We start from the raw sequence: 24,302 nt of genomic DNA, 5'->3' as shown, positions 1-24,302 counted from the left end.
TGAACGTGTGAGAGCAATGTGACAACGGGAGGGACTGAGGTTACGACTGTCCTTTCTGGCCTGAAAGTGGATGCTGTCGAGAGCACCCTGCTCTTGGCCTAGGGGCACTCCCAGGTCCAGCTCCCTAGCTGACTGAGCTACCCTGGTTCAAAGGACACCACTGCCCTCTTATGGCTGAGGCCAGGTTCAACAGATGGACCCTTCTCCCACTACTGTAGCTCTACTCCTCTGCCAGACAGAAGGGCGCGTGTGTGGCCTGCCCGCTTGGCAGATGACTCACCGAGCCCTGGAATGTATATCCTTGACCACCTTGCAGGATTGGCTTTCTTGACAGATGTAGTTGTGAGCTTTGCTCAGAAAGAAATGTCTTTTTGGAGATTTATCAAACAACTGGTCTGAGGGTTCTTTTTTTTTTTTTTAATTTTTTTTTCAACGTTTATTTATTTTTGGGACAGAGAGAGACAGAGCATGAACGGGGGAGGGGCAGAGAGAGAGGGAGACACAGAATCGGAAACAGGCTCCAGGCTCCGAGCCGTCAGCCCAGAGCCTGACGCGGGGCTCGAACTCGCGGACCGCGAGATCGTGACCTGGCCGAAGTCGGACGCTTAACCGACTGCGCCACCCAGGCGCCCCTGGTCTGAGGGTTCTTCAGGAGACAATGGATCTGATTTACCGAACGCAGTGTGCAAGGCTGGTGCAAGTTATTTCATTTAATCCCCTTTAGGGTCCCTGTGCATAAAGCATCATCAGCTCCAATTCCCTGAGGCTGTGGATGCTATAAACCATGCAGGGCAGGGGAGAGGGAGAGGGTGGTGGGAGGCAGGGAGAAGGGAGGAGGGAAACACTCCTAGGAAACCAGACGCCGAGATAAAGCCACATATACATCCCTCTGTCCACCACTGGATCCTTAGAACAGCTCCTGGCACACAGAGAGGGCTCAATTTGTTGTGTGAGAAAATATAAGCCAAGATCTTTATATTATGTACTTGCCCTCCCTGCAAAATATATCTGCCTTGCAAGGTTTGCATATTTTTCTTAGGCGGTTTTCCTTTTAAGTCAGAGTAACCCAGCTCACTCAAAAGAAGTCAAGAAAGAACAGAACCAGAATCTGGAGCACCGTTTGTGTGTAGATGCGGATGGTTGGTGTTGAACCAGCACCCACGAGGAGGCGGTAACGTAGAATACCGGGCTACGAGGAACAGTATGAAAAGGGCCTCGTTTTTCTGTCCAGCTAGTGTTTTCTGGAGGTCCCAACTCCCCATCCTACTAAGCTCTCTCATACCAAAGAATCAAGAATCACATTTTAGCAACTTAGAGTTGGAAGGAAACTCACAGGCCCATTTCTCAATTATCTACCTGGTAAACAATAAACGGGATGATGATTATGAGAGATTTTTGGTAAATCAAACGCCATCCAACCGGAGCTTCTAGAGTTCCACAGGTGAAGCCCTGCCAACAGTAAAAATGGAAACTCGGCTCCCTCATTCCCTTCATGTTAGCCTAATGGTTGCCAATAGTCAACATGGCCACCAGGCTGTGCGTTCCCATTGGCGGCTCCTCCGAGGCCCGCCCCGCCCCGCCCCTCCAAGCGACCACAGGGAATCGCGGAGCCGGACGTCGCGGTTCCCGGCCGGACTGCGCTTGCGCCATTCTTTGGCGCCAAGATGGCGATGGAGATGAGGCTTCCCGTCGCTCGCAAGCCCCTTAGCGAGAGCTTGGACCGCGATACTAAGAAACACCTGGTAGTTCCGGGGGACACGATCACCACGGACACGGGATTCATGCGGTGCGTGGGGATTTGGGGACTCGGGGCCCCACAGGGCGGCTGCTGGGCTCTCTGCACGTGGCCTCTGTTCCCTTGCACCTAAGTAACCGCCTGACGCAGGGCACATCTGAGCATCGCAGTCCCCTTGTTTCTGAGTCCTTGGGCTCGGAAATAGTCCCCATCTGCGTTTGCCTCAGCCCTTGGAAGCTCTTCTGTCCTGAGCTCTGGTATCAAGGACTCTTGGGTGCTCTGCCTGAGACCCTGATCTCTGAGACTTCCTCTTCTTCTTCTTTGGAGACCTGCAACCCTGGGGGTGGGGGTTAGGAGCAGAGACCCCTTTCCAGTTTTCAGATTGAGGGGACTGTGGGCATTTCTGACTTGGTCTCCTCTTCTCTCAGCGACATCGCTTAGCCAGGTGCTCGGTTTTGGAATCAGCAGTTGTTTGGGCTCAGGGCATAGAAATATATTGTGCCGCACGCACCCAAATATACATTTCGAATCCGAGGGCAGTACAATATGTGTAGTTAAGAGAGCAGGCTCTTGACCCAGACAGTTGAGGTTCCAGCCCTGCGCCATCACATATTATTGGTTGTATTCTCTCTCCATCGTCAGATTTCTCATCTGTAAAATGGTGATAATAACAGTAACTGTTTGATAGGGAAGCGAGGATTAGATGAGGCGATAATTAAGAAAAGAAGCAAAACTCACCATTCTGTCACCATCAGAGATAAACACCAATGGTGTGTAAGACTTTTTGGAGAGGAGGGGAGTACAGCATTTATAGCATTGCGCTTTAACCCTTTAGTTTGAGGCTATTGGAACCTAGGGAATCTTAAGTGTCAGTCCTTCCTTCCTGAATTCAACATATATTTAAATTACGTGTGGTTGGGGTACAACTGTGATCAGAGTGGAAACTTCTGTCCTAGTGGAATTTATCTCTCAACAGAGACAGATAATAAGCAATGAACCCAACGAATGAGTTGGTATGTTTGGCGATAACTGCAATGGGGGAAATGAAAAGTTGAGCAGCACCAGTGGAATGTGGTTGGAGATATGGTGGGGGTGGTGGCAGCATGGTGAGGGGACTACTTTAAATGGGATAGTCAAGGTGGGCCTAATGGAGAAAGTGTCATTTGAGTAGACAGGGGTAAGACAAAAGAGATGTCCGTGAAGCTCTCTAAAGAAGGAGTGTTGTGGGCAGAGAGAGAAGCCAGGCTTTACAGTGGGAGGATCCTGTTAGGAATACCCTTGTTCTTGGAAGGAGAGGTCATCTCAAGTGTATTCTTTGTATCCTACTCTTGTAACAGGGGCCATGGAACTTACATGGGGGAAGAGAAGCTCATTGCATCTGTGGCTGGCTCCGTGGAGAGGGTAAACAAGTTGATCTGTGTGAAAGCCTTGAAAACCAGGTGAGAACAAAAGGTGTGTATTCTCTTGTGTCATTCCCCTCATTCCCACCTGCCTTAGGTCTGCGGTTCAGTAGGTTTGCGATTTTGAACATGACGGTGGAAAGGGGTATAGATGACTATAGGTAAGTGGGGGCTTCAAAGGTTTCCCCACATTACTTGACCTCTCCAAACCGCGGTCGCCTCCTCTGCAAATGAGGATAATAGCATGACCTACCTTGTAGGATTTTCATTGGAATTCATTCAAATAGGACATGTAAAGTACTTAGTGCAGGGTGCACTACCGAGAAGGGCTCCATAAAGGTTAGCTCCCGAAAGGAAGCCAGTAGGGTTGGAACAGAGCGAGCAAGGGAGAGCGTAGGGGCAGATGAGGTGGGCAGACAGCCTGCTTTGTAGCCACGGTAAGCATTTTGTCTTCCACTCTATGTATAATCTGGGAAGCCGCTGGAAGGGGTGGAGCAGAAGAGGGGCCTGGTCTGACTTCTCTTGACTCTGGAGGAGTGTTGAGAGGGGGTCAGGGGCAGGCTTAGAGAGACACATTAATGGACTGTTTTCATCATCTGAAGCGATGGCGGCTTGGACTAAGATGTCGGTAGGAGTGAGGAGTAGTGGTTGATTCTGCATACATTTTGTGTCCTGAGTTTGTTTTTTTCATCCCGTAACAGTGTTGGATTTTGTATTCTTTGGGATTTGCCATATGTAGGACCATGTCTGTGAATAGAGATAGTGTCACTTCTTTTCCAATTGGGATGCCTTTTATTTCCGTGTATATTTTGAAGGTAGAGCCAGTAGGATCAGCTGCTGGACTTGTCCCAGAGCATGAGAGGAAGAGGGAGAGAGAGAGAGAGAGAGAAAGAGAAATCAAGGGATCTTCCAAGGACTCCCAAGCTTTTTGACTTGAGCAACTGTAGGGAGGGCGTTGCCATTTACTGAGACTGTGATCACTGGGAGGGGACCAGTTTCTGACGGGAGCTGGGGAGGGGGCCGTTGGAAAGCTTTGCTTTTAGGTTGGTGACATTTGGAAATGCCTCTAAGTCACGTAAATAGAGATGCTGCGTAGCCAGCAGTTGAGTAGAGTCTGGAATTCGGGACGGAATAGTCATTGGTTGTATTTAAAGCCATTCGGTTGGATGAGCTCACCAAGAGGTGAATGTGGGCTAAGAGAGAAGAGGTCCACGGCCGGAGCCTTCAGCATGGAACACCTCATCATTAGAATTGGGATAGGTAACTAACACAGGGGCCGGAGGTGAGCACCTTGTGGGTGAAGGAGACAGTGTGTAGACTGGTTGGGGTGGGGTGGAGTGGGGTCCTGTCTCAGTCTCCTCCTCCTTTGCTGATGCAGAAGCCGTCTATGTTCCAGAGCCCAGCAGGAAATATTCCATGCTTATCGGTGGCATGTAATTAACAAAGTAGGGGTTACGGGCTTAATGAACTATTTGGAATAAATGGTTTGTCTAAGAATAATTAACGAAAACTTTATACATGTAGGAATGTTTGAAGTTATCAGTTCCGGGAAAATAAATTTAAAAAGCATAGTTATGTGAATTTACCATATTTAAATGTGGTATGTAATTAAGGCCCTCATCCTGTTTAACCGAAATCACGAATGATGCTTGGTCTTGTGATGAGGTCTTTTTACTGATGGACGACCTTTTGTTTTATCTTTCAGATATAATGGTGAAGTAGGAGACATTGTAGTGGGGAGAATCACAGAGGTAAAGTCGATACCAGATGGGTTTTTACAAAATAAAAGCTGGGATAGTCATTCCCTATGTAGTGATGCAAGTGGGCATTCATTGCATTGGACTCTTTGTGCCCTTTGAGGTAAACAGTTGGCTTGTTGTAGTAGGGATTATTGGTTGCTTATGATATGAGCTCTTGCCCCTGAAGTCTGTCCAACTGTGAAATTTCTCTGCAGGTTCAACAGAAGAGGTGGAAGGTAGAGACCAACTCTAGGCTGGATTCAGTCTTGCTTCTCTCATCTATGAACCTTCCTGGAGGAGAGCTGGTAAGGGTCTCCAGGCCGGTACTGTAGTTTGCTAGCAAGAATGCTGGGGTCTGTTCCTCCACTAGAGAACTTTGCTTTTAGTGAGGTTGCCTCTTTTAGTCTTGTTTGCTGTCTAGATTACACGTACACTTTTTTTTTTTTTACAGTTACAAGATTAAAAAAAATTTTTTTTTAATGTTTGTTTATTTTTGAGAGAGAGAGAGAGAGAGGGCACGACCCGGGGAGGAGCCGAGAGGCAGGGAGACACAGAATCCGAAGCAGGCTTCAGGCTCCAAGCTGTCAGCACAGAGCCCGATGGGGGGCTTGAACTCATGAGCCAGGAGGAGAGAATGACCTGAGCCGATGCCGGACGCTTAACTGACTGAACCACCCACGCGCCCCACACATAGGCTTTTTACTTGGCCCAGGCCTCCCCAAATAAGCAGCAATTGGTATGTGGTAGGATCTGGAACAGCCGTGGGGAGCGATCCCAAAAGAGAAGCTCTCAGATGCTTGGTGCCCGTTTTCCTTTCCTGGGTGGATCAGCTTGGCACAGTGAATGTGTGCCTTGGAAAGTTGTGCTTAGATTAGCTTTGCATGAATTGAATGGCATTTGGTTATTCCAGGCAACTGCAGTACCTGAGGGGCAGCCTTTTGTAAAATGCCACGGTTTGCCTTTCTCTTCAGTCCAGCATGTATCGCAAAGAGGCTCACTGTGCTAGTTTCTCCAGAGAACGCAAGATAAAGGAGGCATGACCGAGTTCCTGAAAGAGTGTACAGATGAGTAGGGGAAACGAAATAAGTGATCTAAATATCCGGCAGTCGGAAGGATAAACAGGCGTGCGCTCGTACAAAAGGAGTGCGCGCTCATCGGAAAGCGGGGCGCTGGAGTTGATCTTTGAAGGATGGATAGAATTTCACAGGGAATCTGAGCTAATGGGAAACGTGTGAATAAAGATAAGTCAGGCAGGAGGTAGTCTGGGCCTCCTGGAGCATGGAGGGCCGCCACGGAAGGTGAGTGGGGAAAAGTGGGCTGGGCACGATTGGGAGCGTTTTCAGTAGCTCGGAAGGACTTGGGATATTATCCAGAGGAGGGTGGGAGAGGGGTAGAGGAGCCGTGGGAAGGTCCGTGAGACAGAAAGTAGTGGCGATCGCTCTGGTTTTCCTTGAGTGACACTGGTTACCTACTCTGGTGTTTGAATACTGTGGTTCCAGAGGTCTCCCGAGGAAGTGAAAGAGAAAGTAGGTGGAGAGAGATCTTTCTGCAGGATCTGTCTGACTTAAGCAATGTCATCTCTTTGTGTATTTCAGAGGAGAAGATCTGCGGAAGATGAGCTGGCCATGAGAGGTTTCTTGCAGGAAGGGGACCTTATCAGTGTATCCTGCACCTTGCATTACAGCATCTTTATGTTTCACATGGAACTGGGAAATGGGGCTTAAATTTTATGTCTCCACCGGGAGAAACATGTCCTGGCGGGGATCTGAGTCCTAGCTCAAGGCCAGGGGCTCCGCTGCAGTCTTTCTCCACCTCCTTAACCCAACCAGACTCTCCGGCTCTTATTCAGACCTGCTGCCTCAAGTCCTTTCTGTGGGTTTTGTAACTTGCGGTGGCCCGTGCCTTAAGCCAGACTCCACTTTTCACGGCCACGTTAGCTTTGATCCAGGGAGTAGAAAAGGTGTTGTTCGTGTCAAGATATTCACGAGAACCAAGGAGGAGAGAGATTAGGTCCCATTGATGTTCTCTGGGTCTGTCTAAGGCTGCGAGTGGGACTGTTGGGGATGGGAGGGAAGGAGGAGAGGAAGGATCAGGGACACAGGGAAGGCAGGTGACGTGAAAGTGTGTGTTCCTTTATCACCCTGGCCAGGCGGAAGTCCAGGCAGTGTTCTCTGATGGAGCGGTGTCTCTGCACACAAGGAGTCTGAAATACGGAAAAGTAAGTTGGACTCTTGCTGTTCTTGTATGCTAGCTGAGACTTCAAATCCTTTTCTGAATCTCCAAGGCTCTGGATTTCGGCCCTGAAGAACCCCAGAAGTTAAGCGTTACAGGCTGGCATCCCACACACTGGCTGGTTTGTGGGTCAGTAGTGTAACGGATGACAGCTTTTACTTCTGCTACTGAGGTGATGTTGCGGCAGGAGAGCTCTTGTGACCGTGGGCCCGGAGGCCCTGCTGTGTCTGTTCCCTCCTGGGGGCACTGCCGCTTTACGCAGGGGCCAGGGGTGGAGGCTGTCCTGGGAGCGAGGGGAGGTGGTGCATTGAAACCCGATGGCCTTGGCTCCAGACAAATGTCCAGTCAATAAAATGGGTATCATTCATTATTAGGAGGGGCTGGTTTGCCACTTGAGCCTCTAAATGAAATGTCACTGCTTTTCTTGTAGGTGTTGTATGAGGTTACGTTACTGAGGCTGTTATTTTTTTTAACGATAGCATAGTTTCTTTATTTTATTTTCTTAATATTTATTTTTGAGAGAGAGAGGTAACAGAGCATGAGCGAGGGAGGGGTAGAGATTGAGGGAGACACAGAATCCAAAGCAGGCTCCAGGCTCCGAGCTGCCAGCCCAGAGCCGGACACGGGGCTCAAACCCACCAACTGCGAGATCATGACCCGAGGCCCAGTTGGTCGCTCAACCGACTGAGCCACCCAGGCGCCCCGACAGCATACTTTCTAAAACAAATTACGACTCGCTAGTCTCTTGGCTTCATCTGGGTGAACCTTTTTGTTTCCTGAGTGGAACAGAAGACTGTTCCCTGGTGGAGCGGCCACGGTCAGCCACGCTCACAGCCTTGAAGTGGGTAGAGTTGCTGCACCGCGTGTGCCGACCTTCACGGGACTGGGTCCTGCAGACCCTCCCTCAGCGGGATGGGGGCTTGGAGCGGTCCTGCCAGGACCCGGGGTGGATCTGCACCCCGCCCTTGGCCAGTCCTCTTGCCCGGCGGCACGCATCTCACGGGCAAGGTAGGTGGTTGGGATCAAGGTGGAACGGGACAGTGCGCCTTGGCCCGAAACAGGCTCGGGCTCGCGTCCTCGTTAGCTCCAGCTGCTCTGACTGCTGGGGCGACCCTGGGATGATGGGAAGGTGGGAGGAGAGCATGGAAAATCCCCTTCTCTCCGGCCTCATGAACCACCTCTGCGTCCGGAAGCCTTCTCCGGGAATGTTTCCGGTGTGTGTGCATCCAGTGACCGTGACTGAGGCTGCTGGTAGGAGCGGCCCTGCCTCTGCCGTAGCGAGGACGCGCGTCCTGTGGTCCGCTCTTCCCGCACTGCACGGGTGACCCTGCGGTGACTTCGCGTGTGTGCTGTGTTCCTCCAGCTAGGTCAGGGGGTTCTGGTCCAGGTGTCCCCCTCCCTGGTGAAGCGGCAGAAGACTCACTTCCATGACCTGCCGTGTGGTGCGTCGGTGATTCTGGGCACCAACGGCTTCATCTGGATCTACCCGACGCCTGGCCACAAAGAAGAGGATGCAGGGGGCCTCACTGCAAACCTGGAGGTGAGGAAACGCTGCTGCTGCTGCCCTCGTGGCGGAGCGGTGCTCAGTCTTCGCTGTGCTTCTGGGACAGGCGGGCTGGCTGTTTCTAAACCATATGGTTGCTGTCGTCCGCGTTAGTGTGGGTCTCCGTCAAGATGTCTTCATGAACATTGTTGCTTTCTCTTTCTCTTTTTTATTTATTTAAAAAGAAAAACGTTAAAAAACTACTTAACTTTTGAGAGAGAGAGAGCACAAGCAGGGGAGGGGCAGAGAGAGAGGGGGGCACAGAATCCGAAGCAGGCTCCGGGCTCCGAGCTGTCAGCGCAGAGCCCGAGGCAGGGCTCGAACCCACGAACCATGAGATCATGATCTGAGCTGAAGTCAGACACTTAACCAACGGAGCCACCCAGTCACCCCTTTTCTTTTTATTTTTTTAAGTTTGTTTATCTTGAGCCAGAGAGAGAGGGAGGGAGGTAGGAAGGAAGGGAGGGAGAGGGAGAGAACCAGTGGGGAAGGCCAGAGAGAAAAAGGGACAGAAAATCCGGAGTGGGCTCTGACAGCAGAGACCCCAACGTGGGGCTTGAACTCACAAACCGCAAGATTATGACTTGAGTCGAAGTTGACGCTTAACGGACTGAGCCACCCAGGCACCCCATGCGTTCTCTTTTTCTCAAGAGATGGAATGGAACTGGTTTGATCTTTGTCGCCAGAGGTAGCAAGTTACAGGGTAACAGCAACTGAAGGGTCATCTGTCTTCATCTCCCTCGGAGCTAGCCGTTTGGTTGGTTGGGAGTCCCAGAGTTGATACTGTTTAAATCAGAAGTGATTTCTGTGACTTGCTGGGACTGTCCTCTTACTGTCGTTCTGATTCTATTTTCCCTTTGCGTCTGCTGGTAGCCTGTCTCCCTCGCTGACCGAGAGGTGATCTCCCGGCTTCGGAACTGCATCGTCTCGCTGGTCACTCAGAGGATGATGTTGTACGATACCAGTATCCTGTATTGCTATGAGGCGTCCCTTCCACATCAGGTACTCCGCCCGGGCCTTCCCTTTTCCCCATCGGTCTGTGAGTCGGCGTCGCGTGTCTGTCGTCTGCTCCCATGTTTGCTCAGTGATAGCAAGCACGTCTCCCAGATACCTTTACCGTGTCCGTCGGTACGAACCCGATCTGGCGGACAGCCCTCCCGGGTGGCCGGTAGATGTTTCCCCAAGATGCTTGTAACGTCCTCAACGTCTAGTGTCAGTCCGAGGATTTGGGGGGGCGGGGTGGGGGCCCCTGGGGGGACTAGTGTATGACATCAGCTGTCAGGACTTCGTCTTGCCCATCCCAAATTGTAGCTTGTTAGTGAATGCCAGGAGAATGTCTCTGCTCCTGTCACTGTATACCATGGATTCTTGATGACTTGTTAAGCTGGTTGTAGCAGATCCTGTCTCGCAGTACTTAGCCTCTGACAGATGAAAGGAGTACAGAGGGTTTATGGTAGCCATGCTTGGTTTCTGCGTTTGGATTGGCTTATGGCTGCTTATGGTTGATTTCTTTTCTGAGCAAATACCTTTTCTTCTTTAGATCAAAGACATCTTAAAGCCAGAAATAATGGAGGAAATAGTGATGGAAACGCGCCAGAGGCTTTTAGAACAGGAGGGATGAAGAGAGGCCTCTGAAGGACAGGACTGCGTGTACCTGAGTGGAGCAGTTCTTGAAACTGAAGAAGCTGATTTGTGGTCCCCAAGTGTGGCTCAGCGGAGAACCGTGAAACTCATTCCTTAACCCACACTGGGCCGCCTCCGGCCCAAAGGGCTGCTCTCTCTTGTTCTAAGGCAAAGCCTGGGGAATGTACTGCCAGTCCCTTAGGTTGCCTGCAGAGTCCGGCACTAGGGGTAGTTTCGAGCCTTTCAAAGCACGTGGTGTTCCAGCCAAGTGGCCTCCCATCCTCGAATAATACGGAGAATCTTTTGTCTTCTACTCACCATCAGTTCACAAGGCACAAAGCCCCCATGAAACTGCCCCTATAAACAACACAGCCTCCCTGACCCCCAGATTGTCCGTTTTGGCCTCATTTTCCACCTCTGCAGCACAAGTACGATATTGAAGAATATAGTTAGTGACGTCAACCCAGCAGTCGAATAGAAGAATAAAGTTAACCAAGCAGCCTTTTGCTTGGCTGGAATGTTATTTCCCATTGCATGATCCTTCTGGTGATAGATGTGAGTACATCTCTAGCAGGCTGCCTTAATCTGTCCTGCCTTTAGGGTGATTTGTAAGAAGTTGAATTATCGATAATGGAACGAATGCTCTGGGTGCTGTGAGGAACATGGAAACAAATGCAGGTGGGAAAAGAAAAGCTGTCTTCATCCTGTAGCTGAAGTAGTAATGCATTAACTTTGGCATAATTCAGGGCGAAAAACAAGAGGCTGGAATTCTCACTGAGGAATGCTAGAATTCCCATGCATCGGTTTTCCTAATGACTATCTAAAGAGGGTACTTTGATTCAGGTTTGGGGAAACATTTTTTTTAAAAGCCCTCTCTTTATAAAGTGCTATTTTATTTCACATATGTAGTGAACTATTTTTATATATTTATAAATGTGTTAACATCACTTTCTGGTCTCGTGTCCTGTGTAACGAGAGCTGAGTCCAGTTGAAGGAGGGTTTAGCAGATACAGATTCTGACAGAGGCCTTCAATACTCCATTTGGGTCGCCTAGGAAAATGTAAACCCAGGACAGTTTCAGCGGTAGTGACTGAACACTGCCTTTGACGGTTATGAACTATAGCTCAGCTCTTGAGCAACAGTATGTTTCTTGTCCTTGTAACGTGACTCAGGGGTATCATTTTACCTCTTTTTTGGCTTTCCAGAGTGTATCATCTGTTCGAGGAGTTTCCAGACAACTGAATGTTCCATAGGCTGTGTTGTAACTTTAGTTTTGTTCACTTGGCATCTTGTTCAGAACACATGCCAGGCTGGATGCCTCTTTGTGGAAGGGAGGGGGTGGGGGAAGCCGAAGTCCCTGGTTTGGTTTTGAGTTTGGGCGGGGATCGTTTGTAAGCTCTTTGAAAGTTTGGTCTCCCTTGGTGTCTCCCAGGCTGCCAGCCTATGCTGTACTTTCGGTATATACAGAATGGCAATTATCTGCCAGATGGGAATAGGGTGAAGGTCTGAAAGCACCTTTTCGGGCTGATCTACCGTCCGTGGCCCACTAGAGGGCGCCCTTGTTGAGTGTTAATTCCACTGCATGTTTTAAAGAAAATGGAATAAGCTGAAATTTTTACACTGGTACTTACTTCCTGTAGCAACTCATGGGTTGATTTTGCTTTATAAAAGTGAGGACAAAATTAGACTGAACTGAATTACTTTTTTTTTTTTTTTTTTTCAACGTTTATTTTTTTGGGACAGAGAGAGACAGAGCATGAATGGGGGAGGGGCAGAGAGAGAGAGACACAGAATCGGAAACAGGCTCCAGGCTCTGAGCCATCAGCCCAGAGCCTGACGCGGGGCTCGAACTCACGGACCGCGAGATCGTGACCTGGCTGAAGTCGGACGCTTAACCGACTGCGCCACCCAGGCGCCCCAAACTGAACTGAATTACTTTTAATGAATATTTGAACCTGAAGGGATTTATTCAGTGTTTGGCAACATTGGTTTCTGACTATCAGGCATTTGCTGGGCTCTGGATTTTAGTTTTAAGTCCTCAAAAGTATCATTCTACAATGTTCTACAGGGAGAAAAGAGCATAGTGCGTCTCTAGAAAATATTGTAGTCTAGGCTTGGGGTTCACCACCAGAAGGTGGGTCGGTGGAAAATGGAGATTGGATACGCATTTAGATCGGGTGCAGGTGGCCTCCACACTGACCCCTGCAGCATAATCTCACCCTGTGGAAGACCAAACAAGATCTCTTGACAGCCAGCAGATGTGATCCTCACTTAATCAGTGAAGAAAGTAGTTCAGAGAAAATGGCTTGATTAAGCTCAGGAGGAACTATGGATCAGGAATAGGCTGAAGCTTTAGAGGGAAAGCAGCCTTTTAGAGAATGGGTTGGACTGGGGCACCTGGGTGGCTCAGGTCATGATCCCAGGGTTGTGGGAAGGAGCCCCGCATGGGGCCTGCTTACTCCCGCTCCCCCTGCCCCTCTCTCTGCTCGCAGGCATGCTCTCTCTCAAATGAAAAAGAATAATAATCTAGAGAGTGGCTTGGACTGTTCGTGAAAGAATGTAGGTCCAGAAACTTTATTTCCAGCCCTGAGACCAATCCCTTGAGCTACCATTTTGCTCACTGCCTGTCCCTCCCTCTAGGTATGCTCCTCTGGACACAGATGAGTGTCCCCCTGCCCCCCATTGTATGCCAGCAACTAGAGCAGTGCTTGGCACACAGGGGACTCAAATGCTTGTTGAATGAATTAGTTCAAGAGACGCGTATTAGAAAATTTTAGGGGTGCTTGGGTGTGGCTCATTTTGTTAGGCATCAGACTCTTATTTCAGCTCACGTCATGATCTCATGGTTCATGAGTTCGAGCCCCGTGTGGGGCTCTGCGCTGACGGCTCAGAGCCTGGAGCCTGCTTGGGATTCTGTGGCTCCCTCTCTCTCTCTGCCCCTCCCCCACTCACACTCTGTCTCTCTCTCTCTCTCTCTCTCAAAACTAAATAAACCTTAAAAAAAAGAATTTGATCCAGTTGCTCAATTTTAAGCTGAACTAGAGAATGATGATGCACAGGATGCGATTAAAGCACGAATAGGAAGAAAGCAAAATTGCTAAAAAATAAAGAGGAGGGTGCCGATCAGGGTAAGATCGTAGGTAAATAAAGGAGAACAAGGGCGCTGAATGTTTGAAGAATGATACTGTGAGTCAGGACTAAGTGTCAACCAGATTATTTTGTGAGAGCAAAGCTAAACCTACTAACATCAATTAATACATTTCAGTTCCAACTTTGGGTACAAGTTTTCATATGCTCACATTCGGTACCTTCTACACGACTATTCTCGATGCCACTGTTAAGTCACTACCATTTCCCCATCCAGCAGAAATATTTCTAAAATCCGTAACTCAATATACTAACTGGATGTACAACATCCATAATGTAGCTTCTTCCCTAATGCCAGCAACTTCTGAAAAGTCAATTGTCTAACATTTGGTCAAGTTATTTGATACTGAATGGTACAGTGGGAAAATCATGGGCTTTGCAGCAAGATTCATCCGGGCTCAAATGGTGACATTGTCACATACTAACTAGGCAAGTGACCTTGAGTAAGTCACGTCTCTGAATCTTTTTCCTCAAGTGCATAATGGGGAATAATACTACATGCTTCACTGGACTACAGTGAGGATTAAATTAGATAATGTAGTTTGTGGAAAGCATTACGATATAGAGTAGGCACTAGAATGAGTGGATCTCGTTATAAATGGGCACATATCCCATATATGGGGACACACAAGAGGGTGAAGACTAAGGGACCTGGTGGGTGCTTTTCAGTTGCAGGAGATGGGTTATGACAAGTGTAGGTTTGGTGTGTTTGGGTCATTGTCTCTGTGGGCCTGCTAGCCCAACAATCAGTATTTTCTCAGCTAACAGGGTGTTCTCATGCAAATACATGTATGTACACAAAATGAGGTCGTTTCATCTTAAAGGCTCTTTCTAGCTCAAACAGCTGCGATTACGCCTGGTTTAGCCTCTGAGAGGTGCTTAACAAGCTGTTCCTTTGATGAGGGAGCCTCTGGATACCCAAAGAAAATTCGTTCGCAATAGGTCGGATGCTCTTCAGTCATTTATTTTTCGCCAGTCCTAATATTTATACTTCTTGCGGAAAAGGTGAGAATTTGGGGAGGGAGGGTAAGGCACCACATACCTTGGTTTCCAGGAGCGGGCCAAATTTCCCTCTTCCCTAAAGAGGTTTAAGGAAGTAATCCAACTCCGGTTCTGAGATAATCCAATCCGCAGTTTTCCCCTTGCTTTGGCTCCTCGCCGGTCCTACTACCCGCGCAGGAGAGACATTGGCCAGCCCAACGCGAGGCAGGCGAGAGTCCACCGGCTCCCTGGAGGGCGGGACCGAAGCTCAGGAGCCGGGAGCAGAGGGCAAGAAGTCTCGGGTGCGCGCGGACAGGAGCGGGCGCCTCGGGACTACGACCCCCGGCATGCCCTGCGGCCTGCGCCGGCTGGGGTTGGCCGGGAACTCTAGCCTACTGCCCTCACCGGCCAATGGGACGCAGGAGAGAGACCTGACCCGGATTTTCAGGGACCAATGGCGGTACAGAGGAGGCGGGGCTTCCTTGCCGCTCACCTTGCGCTCGGAAAAACCACATTTAAAAGGTCGTGTGGGGCCGAATTCTGGCGGGTCGGGAGACCAGAGGCGGAGGGCGCGGCGGCGTGCCCGAGAGCGGCGCCGGGAAGGCCCGGGTCCCCGCGAGGCGCGCGCCGGACGTCGGCGGGGGCGGGGTCAGGGGCGGGGCCTGGCCTCGTTGTGGAGCGGCTCCTAATCCATCATGGCGGCCGCGGGGGTTGGTGTCCGTCCCTGAGCAGCGCCGGAGCCGGAGCCGGTCCCCGGGTCCTGCGGCTGAGGAGCCCCTCGGTTGTCCACGGCCCCCACCTGCGGGGGGAGGCTGGGTCCCGCGGCGGAGTTCCGGGGATGTGACTGCCTGGCGGCGGCGGCGGCTGTAACAACGTCCGGAGCCGGGGGAGGGGGTGTCTCGGGCAGAGACCCCTGGGCTCGGGGCAGCTGAGGCGGCCGGGCCTCCTCCCCCCTCCGCCCGCCTCCCGCCTTCGGGGCCGCGAGCGTGCTCTGTCCCGTACAGCCCTGCCCTGGCTCTGGGGCGCTGGGGGTGGTCTCTGTTTCCCCCCAGACCTGGGACACCCCGTTTCCTGAGGCGTGGAGGAGCGACGCCCCGGAGTAAGCCGCCCGTGCCCCGCCCCGGCAGCCTCCCCTTTACCCCCGAGCCGCCCCTCGCGCCCACTCCCGGCCCCGAGTTTGGCCTCGGAGCCCCCCCCCCCCGCCCCCCATTCATATCCCCTCCCTGCTGTCAAGTGGCCTCCCCTTCCCCCCCAGGTTGCTCCCGGGAGCCTCCAATGCCTTGACCTCTTCCAATGTCACCTACGGTCCCTTTAGTCTCAGCCCAGACAAAAACTTTAATGCAGAGGAAAAGCCTGGACTGGTTTCACAGGCCTTTTAAAAAGCGGACTTAAAAGTTGCTGGCAATGCATTCCTTGTCATCCGAGGCGAGGGCAAGCCCTCGCTGAAGTCTGGGTGACCCGTGTCGTTTTCCGGAGCGCAGGGTAGAGCAGCAGGAGCGGCAGCTAGTTTGGCAGGAAATCTGTCGGAAGATCAAGAAACTGAGACAGGAGGTAGGGTGGGCGAAGCATCCAGAGGTGATCACCATTTCCTTTCTGTGCGGGAATCGAGATGACTTTAGTGTTACTGACCCTTTTACAGCATCCCTGTGAATATTTGTTTTCCTTCTTGGAGAGAAAGAAACTTACTCAGCCCGTGAAAGACACTCAAACCCAAGGAACTGTGGGGTCGCCCCGCAGTTGCAGGACTTCGAGTTGATCGACCGCGGACATCATCGGAACTGCTGTTTACATGTGTTCACTTGTGTTTGACCTCAATGTACTGACTCGTGGCGATTCGGTGAATGTGAAATCCCACGTATGTACTGTTTCCTTCTAAGCCCGCTGACCATTCTGGAGGATCTCGAACCCTCTTCTGGAAAGGGGTGCCTATCATTACTTTATGGGGCAGCAGCCTGGAAAAGTTCTTGGGGACCAGAGGAGGCCAAGCTTGCCTGCCCTGCACTTTATCAAAGGAGCAGGGAAGAAGGAATCATCGAGGCACGGGGGTCCGCACTGCAATGTCTTTGTGGAACACGGTGAGTGCTTTTCAAGCTTTCGGATCCTGTTTTTTCCTGGTGTGTTCAGCTTAGGAATGCATAAGGCACTTTTGAACCACAGCGCTTGTGTCCCTTCCTTCCAGCTGTACTTGAAACTTGTGTGGCTGTCGTGTTCTCTTAGTTTGTGGAGGGACTGTCTTCGTGTCAGAAGAAGTTACTTGGGGACTCTGTGTGGCTTTACCAGAATCTCTCCGAGTTGTTTATTTCTCGCCTGATTCCCCTTCTCACTCACTGTTGACCTTAGATAAGCCATTTTACTCTTCCAGTTTGCCGAGGAGAGTGCACTTAAGTCGTTTCTCGGATCAGAGTCCACGATCCTGCTCCGACCTAAGGCATGGGCTCTCCCCGAAGATCCTTCACTGCTTTAGCCATGGAGGGGCCTTTATCGTATCCTCAGAGTGGCCCGTGCTCCCCAAAAGGTTAAGAACCACAGATCCTGGCGGACGCTAATATCCTTGGCCTTTTCAGTCCTGAGTAGGACTTGAAAATGCCCACTTTGGAGCTACGTGGGAAAAGTGGAGTGGGGAAGCAGTGTCCTTTGCGGATCGAGGAAACCCGGCTGCTTCTAGTTGCTTTGCGTTACCCAGGAGTGATCGTTTCCCCGGCGATGGGGCTTGTAGCTTCCCCTGTCTCCCTGTTTCGGATGACATTTGGGGCCAGAAAGGGTGCCTTCGACATTTGCATGAGCATAGTTGGCATTTGATTGCAGACTGTCTGTATTCCACTGCACCTTTCCAGTAATTCCGTGTGAAGTTTTAAAGCGAAGGGTCGGCTTAGACTCCTGCCTGCTACAGGGGCCGGCCGTGAACCACTTAATTAGGGCCCTGGCCGTAGTGCTGTAGCCTGACGTTTTTCGAACCGTGAGCTTCATGTAGGAATATCGACCCCACCCGCTCTATTAGCGAATGTTAGAAGAGCGCACGCGGCATCTACTTTGAAATTCAGCCTCAGATGCCTTTTAACGATGGGTGACCACGGTCAACAAAGGTCTCTGTGCCTTGCACTTGCATGTGACCGTTGAGGTTTTACTTTCTGACAGAAAAATATTTGCCTCATCTGTATAATTTGGGCGCTCGAATTGTATTTTTCCTTGAAATATTAGTTACATTTTAGCGCTGGTTTTAGACTGGGAGATATTGAAGTTTGTTACATTCTGGTGCTTCCCCAATTCAGGATTTGTAAAGTGAAATTATTTACATTAAAAAAATTTTTTTCTAACGTTACTTATTTTTGAGAGAGAGAGACAGAGAGAGAGAGAGAGCGTGAGCAGGGGAGGGGCAGAGAGAGAGAGAGGGAGACACAGAATCGGAAGCAGGCTCCAGGCTCTGAGCGGTCAGCACGGAGCCCGACGCAGGGCTCAAACCCACGAACTGTGAGATCATGACCTGAGCCGAAGTTGGACGCTTAACCGACTGAGCCACCCAGGCGCCCCTGAGTTATTTATTTACATTTTTAACTAGTGACGATCATGCAGCCTTGGATAGTGAAAATTGGTACAGACTTTTTGGAGAGCTTTGGTCACACTTAGCAGAATTTAGTGTGTATATACCAGTAACCCAGGAATCTCACTTCTAGGAAGCTATTCTAGTACGGAACAGTATGATCCCCTTGGGTGTCCCTGATACCCTTTCCGAGAGGGTCGAGAGGTTAAAACAGTGTTCATATTACTACAATTCTCAGATGCTGTTTGCACTCTTTGCACTAATGGTGCAAAAGTCATGCAGGCTCCTTAGCGTGAATCAAGGCTGCAGCACCTAACTGTCCTAGGAGCCATCGTACCCTTCGTGCCGTGCACTCGCGATGAGTATGATACAGTGAAATAAGAATTTGGTTGTCACCTGAATGTTCTCGATGCAGTCGTAGAACAGGTTAAATTTATTAACCGTTGCCGCTCGTGGAGATGGTTTTTCCCGTAGTCTGTGGGATGAAATGAGAAGGTGCACGTGAACGTCTCTGCTGTGCGCTGAGGTATGATGGTCCTCTCTCCAGGAGAAGCAGATGGGCAGTTCTTTGAGCTGCGTGCTGAACTAGCTGCGTTTTTCACCGACTGCCATTTTTACTCCATTTTACTGCCACCGACAAACAACGGTTATTCAGTCTAAAAAAAAAAAAAAAAAAAAAAAAAGGATAAAGGAGTCTTTCAAGAAAACAACTAGCAGTGTATGTTGCCAGTGATAAAACTTCAGCTTTCCAATGAAAATTAGGATTTTGGAAAACTTGTATCTGCTACTGTGGTGTAGAGATCGGTGGTGATATTTACAGGTGCGGTGCTTTGATAGCTTATAATGAAATGTATTATTCAGCAAATCTACATAATTCAGTGAACCCATTTTTTCTAAGTCATCACTATGTGGGATCCTAAAATCACACACAGGTAAAAAATCCATCCAGGGTGCAAGGTGGGCCAATGGATTTTAATGTTACAAAAGTTCCCTGATACAGTGTTGGGTTCTACATCACAACTAACCTTTAAGAAACTATCACTTAATGGCGTTTTGGTGTAGCTTCTAAGAAGAATAAATACAGTGATCTAAAAAGGCTACTTTTTTGGTAGCCAACAGTTATTTTCCAGTAATAAAAATGTTTTTAAATGAATAAATTTTAGAATTTCAGCTTAAATTTCTTTAAAAAAAATTTGTTTTTAATGTTTATTTATTTTTGAGACAGAGAGAGACAGAGCATGAACAGGGGAGGGGCAGAGAGAGGGAGACACAGAATCTGAAGCAGGCTCCAGGCTCTGAGCTGTCAGCACAGAGCCCGACGCGGGGCTCGAACTCACAGACTGTGAGATCATGACCTGAGCTGAAGTCGGATGCTTAACTGCCCGAGCCACCCAGGCGCCCCTCAGTTTAAATTTCTAATGTGGTAAACTCTGGTGAGATAATCTATATAAACAAAAGCTTGTTGGGGTCCTGAGTAATTTTCAAGAGTGTGAAAAGGTCCTGCGATAAGAAAGTTAGAACTGCGGCTCTAGAAGTTTTCTCACAAAGGCACATAAGGCTGTGTATTGCAGGTGCACCATGAAATACTACCCTTGAAAGGCATCTGTGTAGTGCTAAGACGTAAAAAGCAATCTGGAGATGAGTCAGCATGGTATGGGAATTGGGATTTAGGTGGCATCGGAGAAAAACTTGGACTTCTTACTTTGCCTTTGTGATTTCTTTCTGTGACAAATTTGCTATAATGCAGAACATAAAAAGATGCAAAAACTGAATTGATGGCCGCCCAACCAAACTGTCCCTCTTTTGCAGCAGCTTTTTATGAAAGAATTTGCCTAATTCACGTTTTACTGAAGACAAATCAATTTCTTTGGACCTTGGGTATCTTTTTCTAGGGCAACACAGTCTTATTTTGTGTTACAGATTGTTCTTAATCCTTCGTAGGGTGATCTTTCTAGAGTTGGTTAATATCCATATAGGTTGGATTAAAAAACTTGCAGTCATGGGTCACCTGGGCGACTCAGTAGGTTGTGTCCAGCTTCGGCTCAGGTCGTGATCTCATGGTTCATGGGTTCAAGCCCCAGGTGGGGTTCTGTGCTGACAGCTCAGAGCCTGGAGCCTGCTTCGGATTCTCTCTCTCTTTCTCTGCCCCTTCCTCCACTCGCGTGCTGTCGCTCTGTCTCAAAAATAAATAAACATTAAAAATTAAAAAAAAAAAACAAACCCACCTTGCAGTCATAACATACATTGTTGGATCAGACACGAACCTGGAAGCCAAGAATGCTGCAGTGTGAGAGCGGCAGTGGTGAATCTGGAAGGAGAGGGCAGATGGCAGTTTTTTGCCAGGATCATTCAGGGTCAGAATGGCTAGTCATATGTACAGGGAGAAAAAAAAGGAAACCATGGTATTATTTCACGCACCATATGTCCCTTCCAGATTTCAGTGGCTTGACTACAGAAAATTCACTTTCGGGAGAGTTGGTAAAAGAGGAATAAAAGCATTCACTAGTAAACCTCTTTTCCTTAGTAGTTTCCTTCTTTTTCCAACAAATATTTATTGAGCACACAATGTATCAGGGAATGTTGTAGTCATTGGTGATACATTAGCAAACAAAAAACATCCCTGCCCTCCTGGAATTTACATTCTAGTGGGAGGAGACAGACCATAAATAAGCTAGGTAAGTAAAGTATAGAGTATGTTAGATGGTAGTAGGTTCTGGAGAGAAAAATAACATAGAAAAGGGGCTAAGGAATGTTGGGCCCTGCGATTTTAGTTAGGGAGGCCTCCATGAGAAGGTGACAGTTGAATAAAGACCCGAAGGCAAAGGTGGGAAGTGAGGAACAAGCCTTGGAAATAATGGGGAAATCATCAGTGCAAAGGCCCTGAGGCAGAGCTTGTTTAGCATGTTTGAGGAGAAGCCCAGAGTAACTGGAACCATGGGAGCAAAAGGAGAGTGGTAGGAGATAAAATGGGGGTTAGGAGAGGATGGCTGGAGCAGAATGTGGCCTTGTTGACCATTGGAAGACTTTTGACTTTTCACTTGTGTGGTTTGGGAAGCCTTTGGAGAATTTTGAGAGAGGATTAACAGGACCTGATTTCTGTTCTATTAAAATGTCCCTGGCTGCTGTATTCCGAAGGAGGGGAAAGAGGAAACGGATTACACTTAGGGGTTGGTTGCCCTAATCTGGATGAGGACGGTCGTGGCTTGGACCAGAGCGGCGGCAGTGGTGAAGGGGTCAGATGGCGTGACTATCCAGGCACAGCTGCCCGGATTTGCTGTTGAATTAGACCTGAGATGGGGGGTGCAGGGTTGAGAGAAGTCGAGGGCGACTCCAAGGTGTTTGGACTGAATCACTGGAAAAATGGAGTCGCCTTTTACTGCAAGACAGACAAGTGGGGTTTGGGGAGGTGTGTTGTGGGGAATGGAGACGAGGATCCGGGCATGTTACCTTTGAGATGTCTTTTATTGGGCGTCCCGGTGGATATGTCACATACGCGTTTGAGTCTACAAGCTTGAATTCAGGGAAGCAGTCCCGGCTGGAGAGGGAACATGGGGGTCACCAGGTTACGGGTGCATGTCAAGCTGTGAGAACAATGACAGGCCCAAGGGAGGACTCTCCCAAGTATGAACCTTCCAAAAGTGTGAGGTGACATTCGGTAGTTTATGAAATTAGGACTTCACATTTTTATATAGGATTAGTTTGATTCGTTTTTGGGGGGTGGTGACATTTGAATTTTGAGTGGGAATGATTTTAACTCATTCTTAAGTTTTACTTTGTTGTTGTTGTTGGTTTATTTTTGAGAAAGAGAGTGTAGGCTGGGGAAAGGCAGAGAGAGAGGGAGACACAGAATCGGAAGCAGGCTCCAGGCTCTGAGCTGTCAGCACAGAGCCTCATGCAGGGCTCGAACTCACAAACTGAGATCATGACCTGAGCTGAAGTCGGATGCTTAACTGACATTGGCTCCCCTCGTTTTTAAGTTTTAAATCCTGTTTCTCTGAGGACTGTTTTTTTTTCCTAAATCAAAAAGTTGCAGATTTAAAAAAATTTGCACGTAATTTTTCCTATTCTTGGTAACAAGTGTTTAATTTTTTTAATTAAAAAACGCTTTGTTTAGTTTATTTATTTTAAGAGAGAGAGAGAGAGAGAGTGCGCGAGCAAGCTTGTGAGCAGGGGAGGAACATGGGTGGGAGAAAGAGAATCCCAAGCAGGCTCTTGGCTGTCAACTTGGAGCCCAGTCTCACGAACTGTGAGATCATGACCTGAGCCAAAATCAAGAATTGGAGGCTTAGCCGACTGAGCCACCCAAGCGGCCCCAGTGTTTTAAAGGTAAAAAAAATCCATTTCAGTTTTAGAAGTTTGGTTGGGGAGCCTGGCTGGCTCAGTCAGGTGGTAGAACATGCAACTCTTGATCTCACGGTTATGAGTTTGAGCCCCATGCTTGGGGTAGTGTTTAGTTAAAAAAACAAATAAATAAAATAAAAAAATAAGTTTTGTAATACTTTACTAGTTAATGCTTTAAAAAATTTAAGTTTAAAAAAAATAAATTATTTGTGGATTTTCTGATTGTAAGTTAGTACATCTATGTCCTGCGGGGTATTATTTAATTTGGTAAGGCCACATGTTTTACTTATGAGTTTACCTGAAACCTGGTTTTAAGAAATTGTTTACTCTCACTTGAAAACTATTTTACAGGGACGCCTGGGGGGCTCAGTCAGTTAAGCGTCTGACTTCAACTCAGGTCATAATCTCACAGTTTGTGGGTTCGAGCCCCGTGTTGGGCTCTTTGCTGACAGTTCAGAGCCTGGAGCCTGCTTCGGATTCTGTGTCTGTCTCCCTCTCTCCCTGCCCCTCCCCTGTTTGTGCTCTGTTTCTCTCTCTCAAAAATAAACAAACATTAAAAAAATTTATAGACAAAAAACTATTTTACAGTTCTTGGGGTGCCTGGGTGGTTCAGTTGGTTAAGTGTCTGACTCTTGATTTCAGCTCAGGTCATGATCTCATGGTTTGGGAGTTTGAGCATTGGGCTCTGCGCTGACAGCGTGGGGCCTGCTGGGAATTCTCTCTCTGTCTCTCTCTCTCACTCTCACTCTCTCTCTCTCTCTCTCTCTCTGCTCCTCCCCTACTTGAGCATGCATACATGCATGCACGCTCTCTTTCTCAAAATAAATAGACATTAAAGAAAACTATTTTACGGTTCTCGAGTAAAACTTTGTTGAAGGTAATAGGAGTATGATAAATCAACACTAATTCCCATCACTGGTAAATTGTACTAGTATCCATGTCAGCAGGTGGGAGACCGTGCAAGTGTGGAGTCCACAAGTATTGAAGTTGAATGAGTCAGATTCTTAAAAAGAAGTCATTTGGAAAGATGACATTTACCTACTTATGTTGGGGACTGAGTTGTGAGCTGTGAAAATGCAGACCAGTGTACATGTACCTTTTTTTAAGGCACCCCGTGATTTCCTGTCGGTGAATACATTCTGTATGGCCTTCTTACTATTCATGAAACCTTATCTCCCATTTTAAGAAGTATGCTTAGGGGCATCTGGGTGGCTCAGGCAGTTGAGCATCCGACTCTCGACTTTGGCTCAGGTCACGATCTCACAGTTGCTGGGATCGAGCCTCGCGTCGGGCTCCGTGCTGACAGCAAAGAGCCTGCTTGGGATTCTCTCTCTCCCTCTTTCTCTGCTCCTTTCCCACTTGCGTGCTCTCTCTGTCTCAAAATAAGTGAAAATTATTTTTAAAAAATCTTAAAAAAAGAAATATGTTGGTAATACAGAGGAAAGCAGGAATTTCAGTTGTGGGATAAAGGAGGATGATCAAAAATGATTTAACCAGAAGAATTTTTACCTTATTTAAACAGATCTCCATGTGATATATGCTGCTGTGTTGTGATGCGTGTTGCAAATTGTGCATTTTTTGAATGGGGGCATAGAGATGAGTTAATATGCTCGAGCTGAGAATTATACCCACAGGAGTATGTCAGGCATATTCTCTGGATCTAGGGGGAAAAGGTTAAAATCGATATCTAGAAGATGAGCTTCAGTAAAGGGAAGGGCTCCCTGAAGGCCTCTTTGGAGCACATTTAGCCATTCCCTACCTCTTTGCCTCTTTGGTGGTTGTGCCCTGACATTACGCTTTTGTGTGTTCACAACCTGCCTGCCTTTCAAAACTCTGCTTGGGTCCCACCTCCTTCTTGAACACAAATTCTGATGTGCTTTTTTAATTTTATTACTATTGTTTTTTTAAAGCGAGCTCCAATGCCCGATGTGGGTCTTGAAGTCATGACCCTGAGATCGAGAGTCGCATGTTCTACTGACTGAGCCAGTCAGGTGCCCCTGATGTATCATTTCAAGGTGTTTAA

At 48.6% G+C, this 24,302-nt stretch overlaps 2 protein-coding genes across 5 annotated transcripts in view; both read left to right on the top strand.

Moving 5' to 3' along the window:
* Nucleotides 1-1,663: 1,663 nt before the first annotated feature.
* On the top strand, nt 1,664-11,172 carry EXOSC2 (exosome component 2). Its single transcript, XM_047098188.1, has 9 exons — nt 1,664-1,786; nt 3,073-3,174; nt 4,841-4,886; nt 5,090-5,179; nt 6,470-6,535; nt 7,024-7,092; nt 8,470-8,646; nt 9,523-9,651; nt 10,190-11,172. The coding sequence occupies exons 1-9, from the start codon at nt 1,665-1,667 to the stop codon at nt 10,268-10,270; spliced, it is 882 nt and encodes a 293-aa protein (XP_046954144.1). The 5' UTR covers nt 1,664; the 3' UTR covers nt 10,271-11,172.
* A 3,945-nt stretch (nt 11,173-15,117) lies between these two features.
* Nucleotides 15,118-24,302, top strand: part of ABL1 (ABL proto-oncogene 1, non-receptor tyrosine kinase) — a 148,092-nt gene continuing 138,907 nt past the window's right edge. For all 4 annotated transcript variants that reach the window (XR_006965538.1, XR_006965539.1, XR_006965537.1 and 1 more), the window contains exon 1: nt 15,118-16,475. Coding sequence is in view for 1 of the 4 variants with exons in the window: in XM_047098150.1 (XP_046954106.1) it covers nt 16,340-16,475 (136 nt within the window). In the remaining 3 variants the exon portion in view is untranslated. The remainder of the gene's footprint in view (nt 16,476-24,302) is intronic.

Source organism: Lynx rufus, unplaced genomic scaffold (genome assembly GCF_022079265.1).
Source record: "Lynx rufus isolate CCGP_SWC_20201006 ecotype Redwood Valley unplaced genomic scaffold, mLynRuf1.p SCAF_44, whole genome shotgun sequence".
Classification (NCBI taxonomy): domain Eukaryota; kingdom Metazoa; phylum Chordata; class Mammalia; order Carnivora; family Felidae; genus Lynx; species Lynx rufus.
Note: the sequence above shows the minus strand (reverse complement) of the source record. Positions and strands in the feature narration are given on the sequence as shown.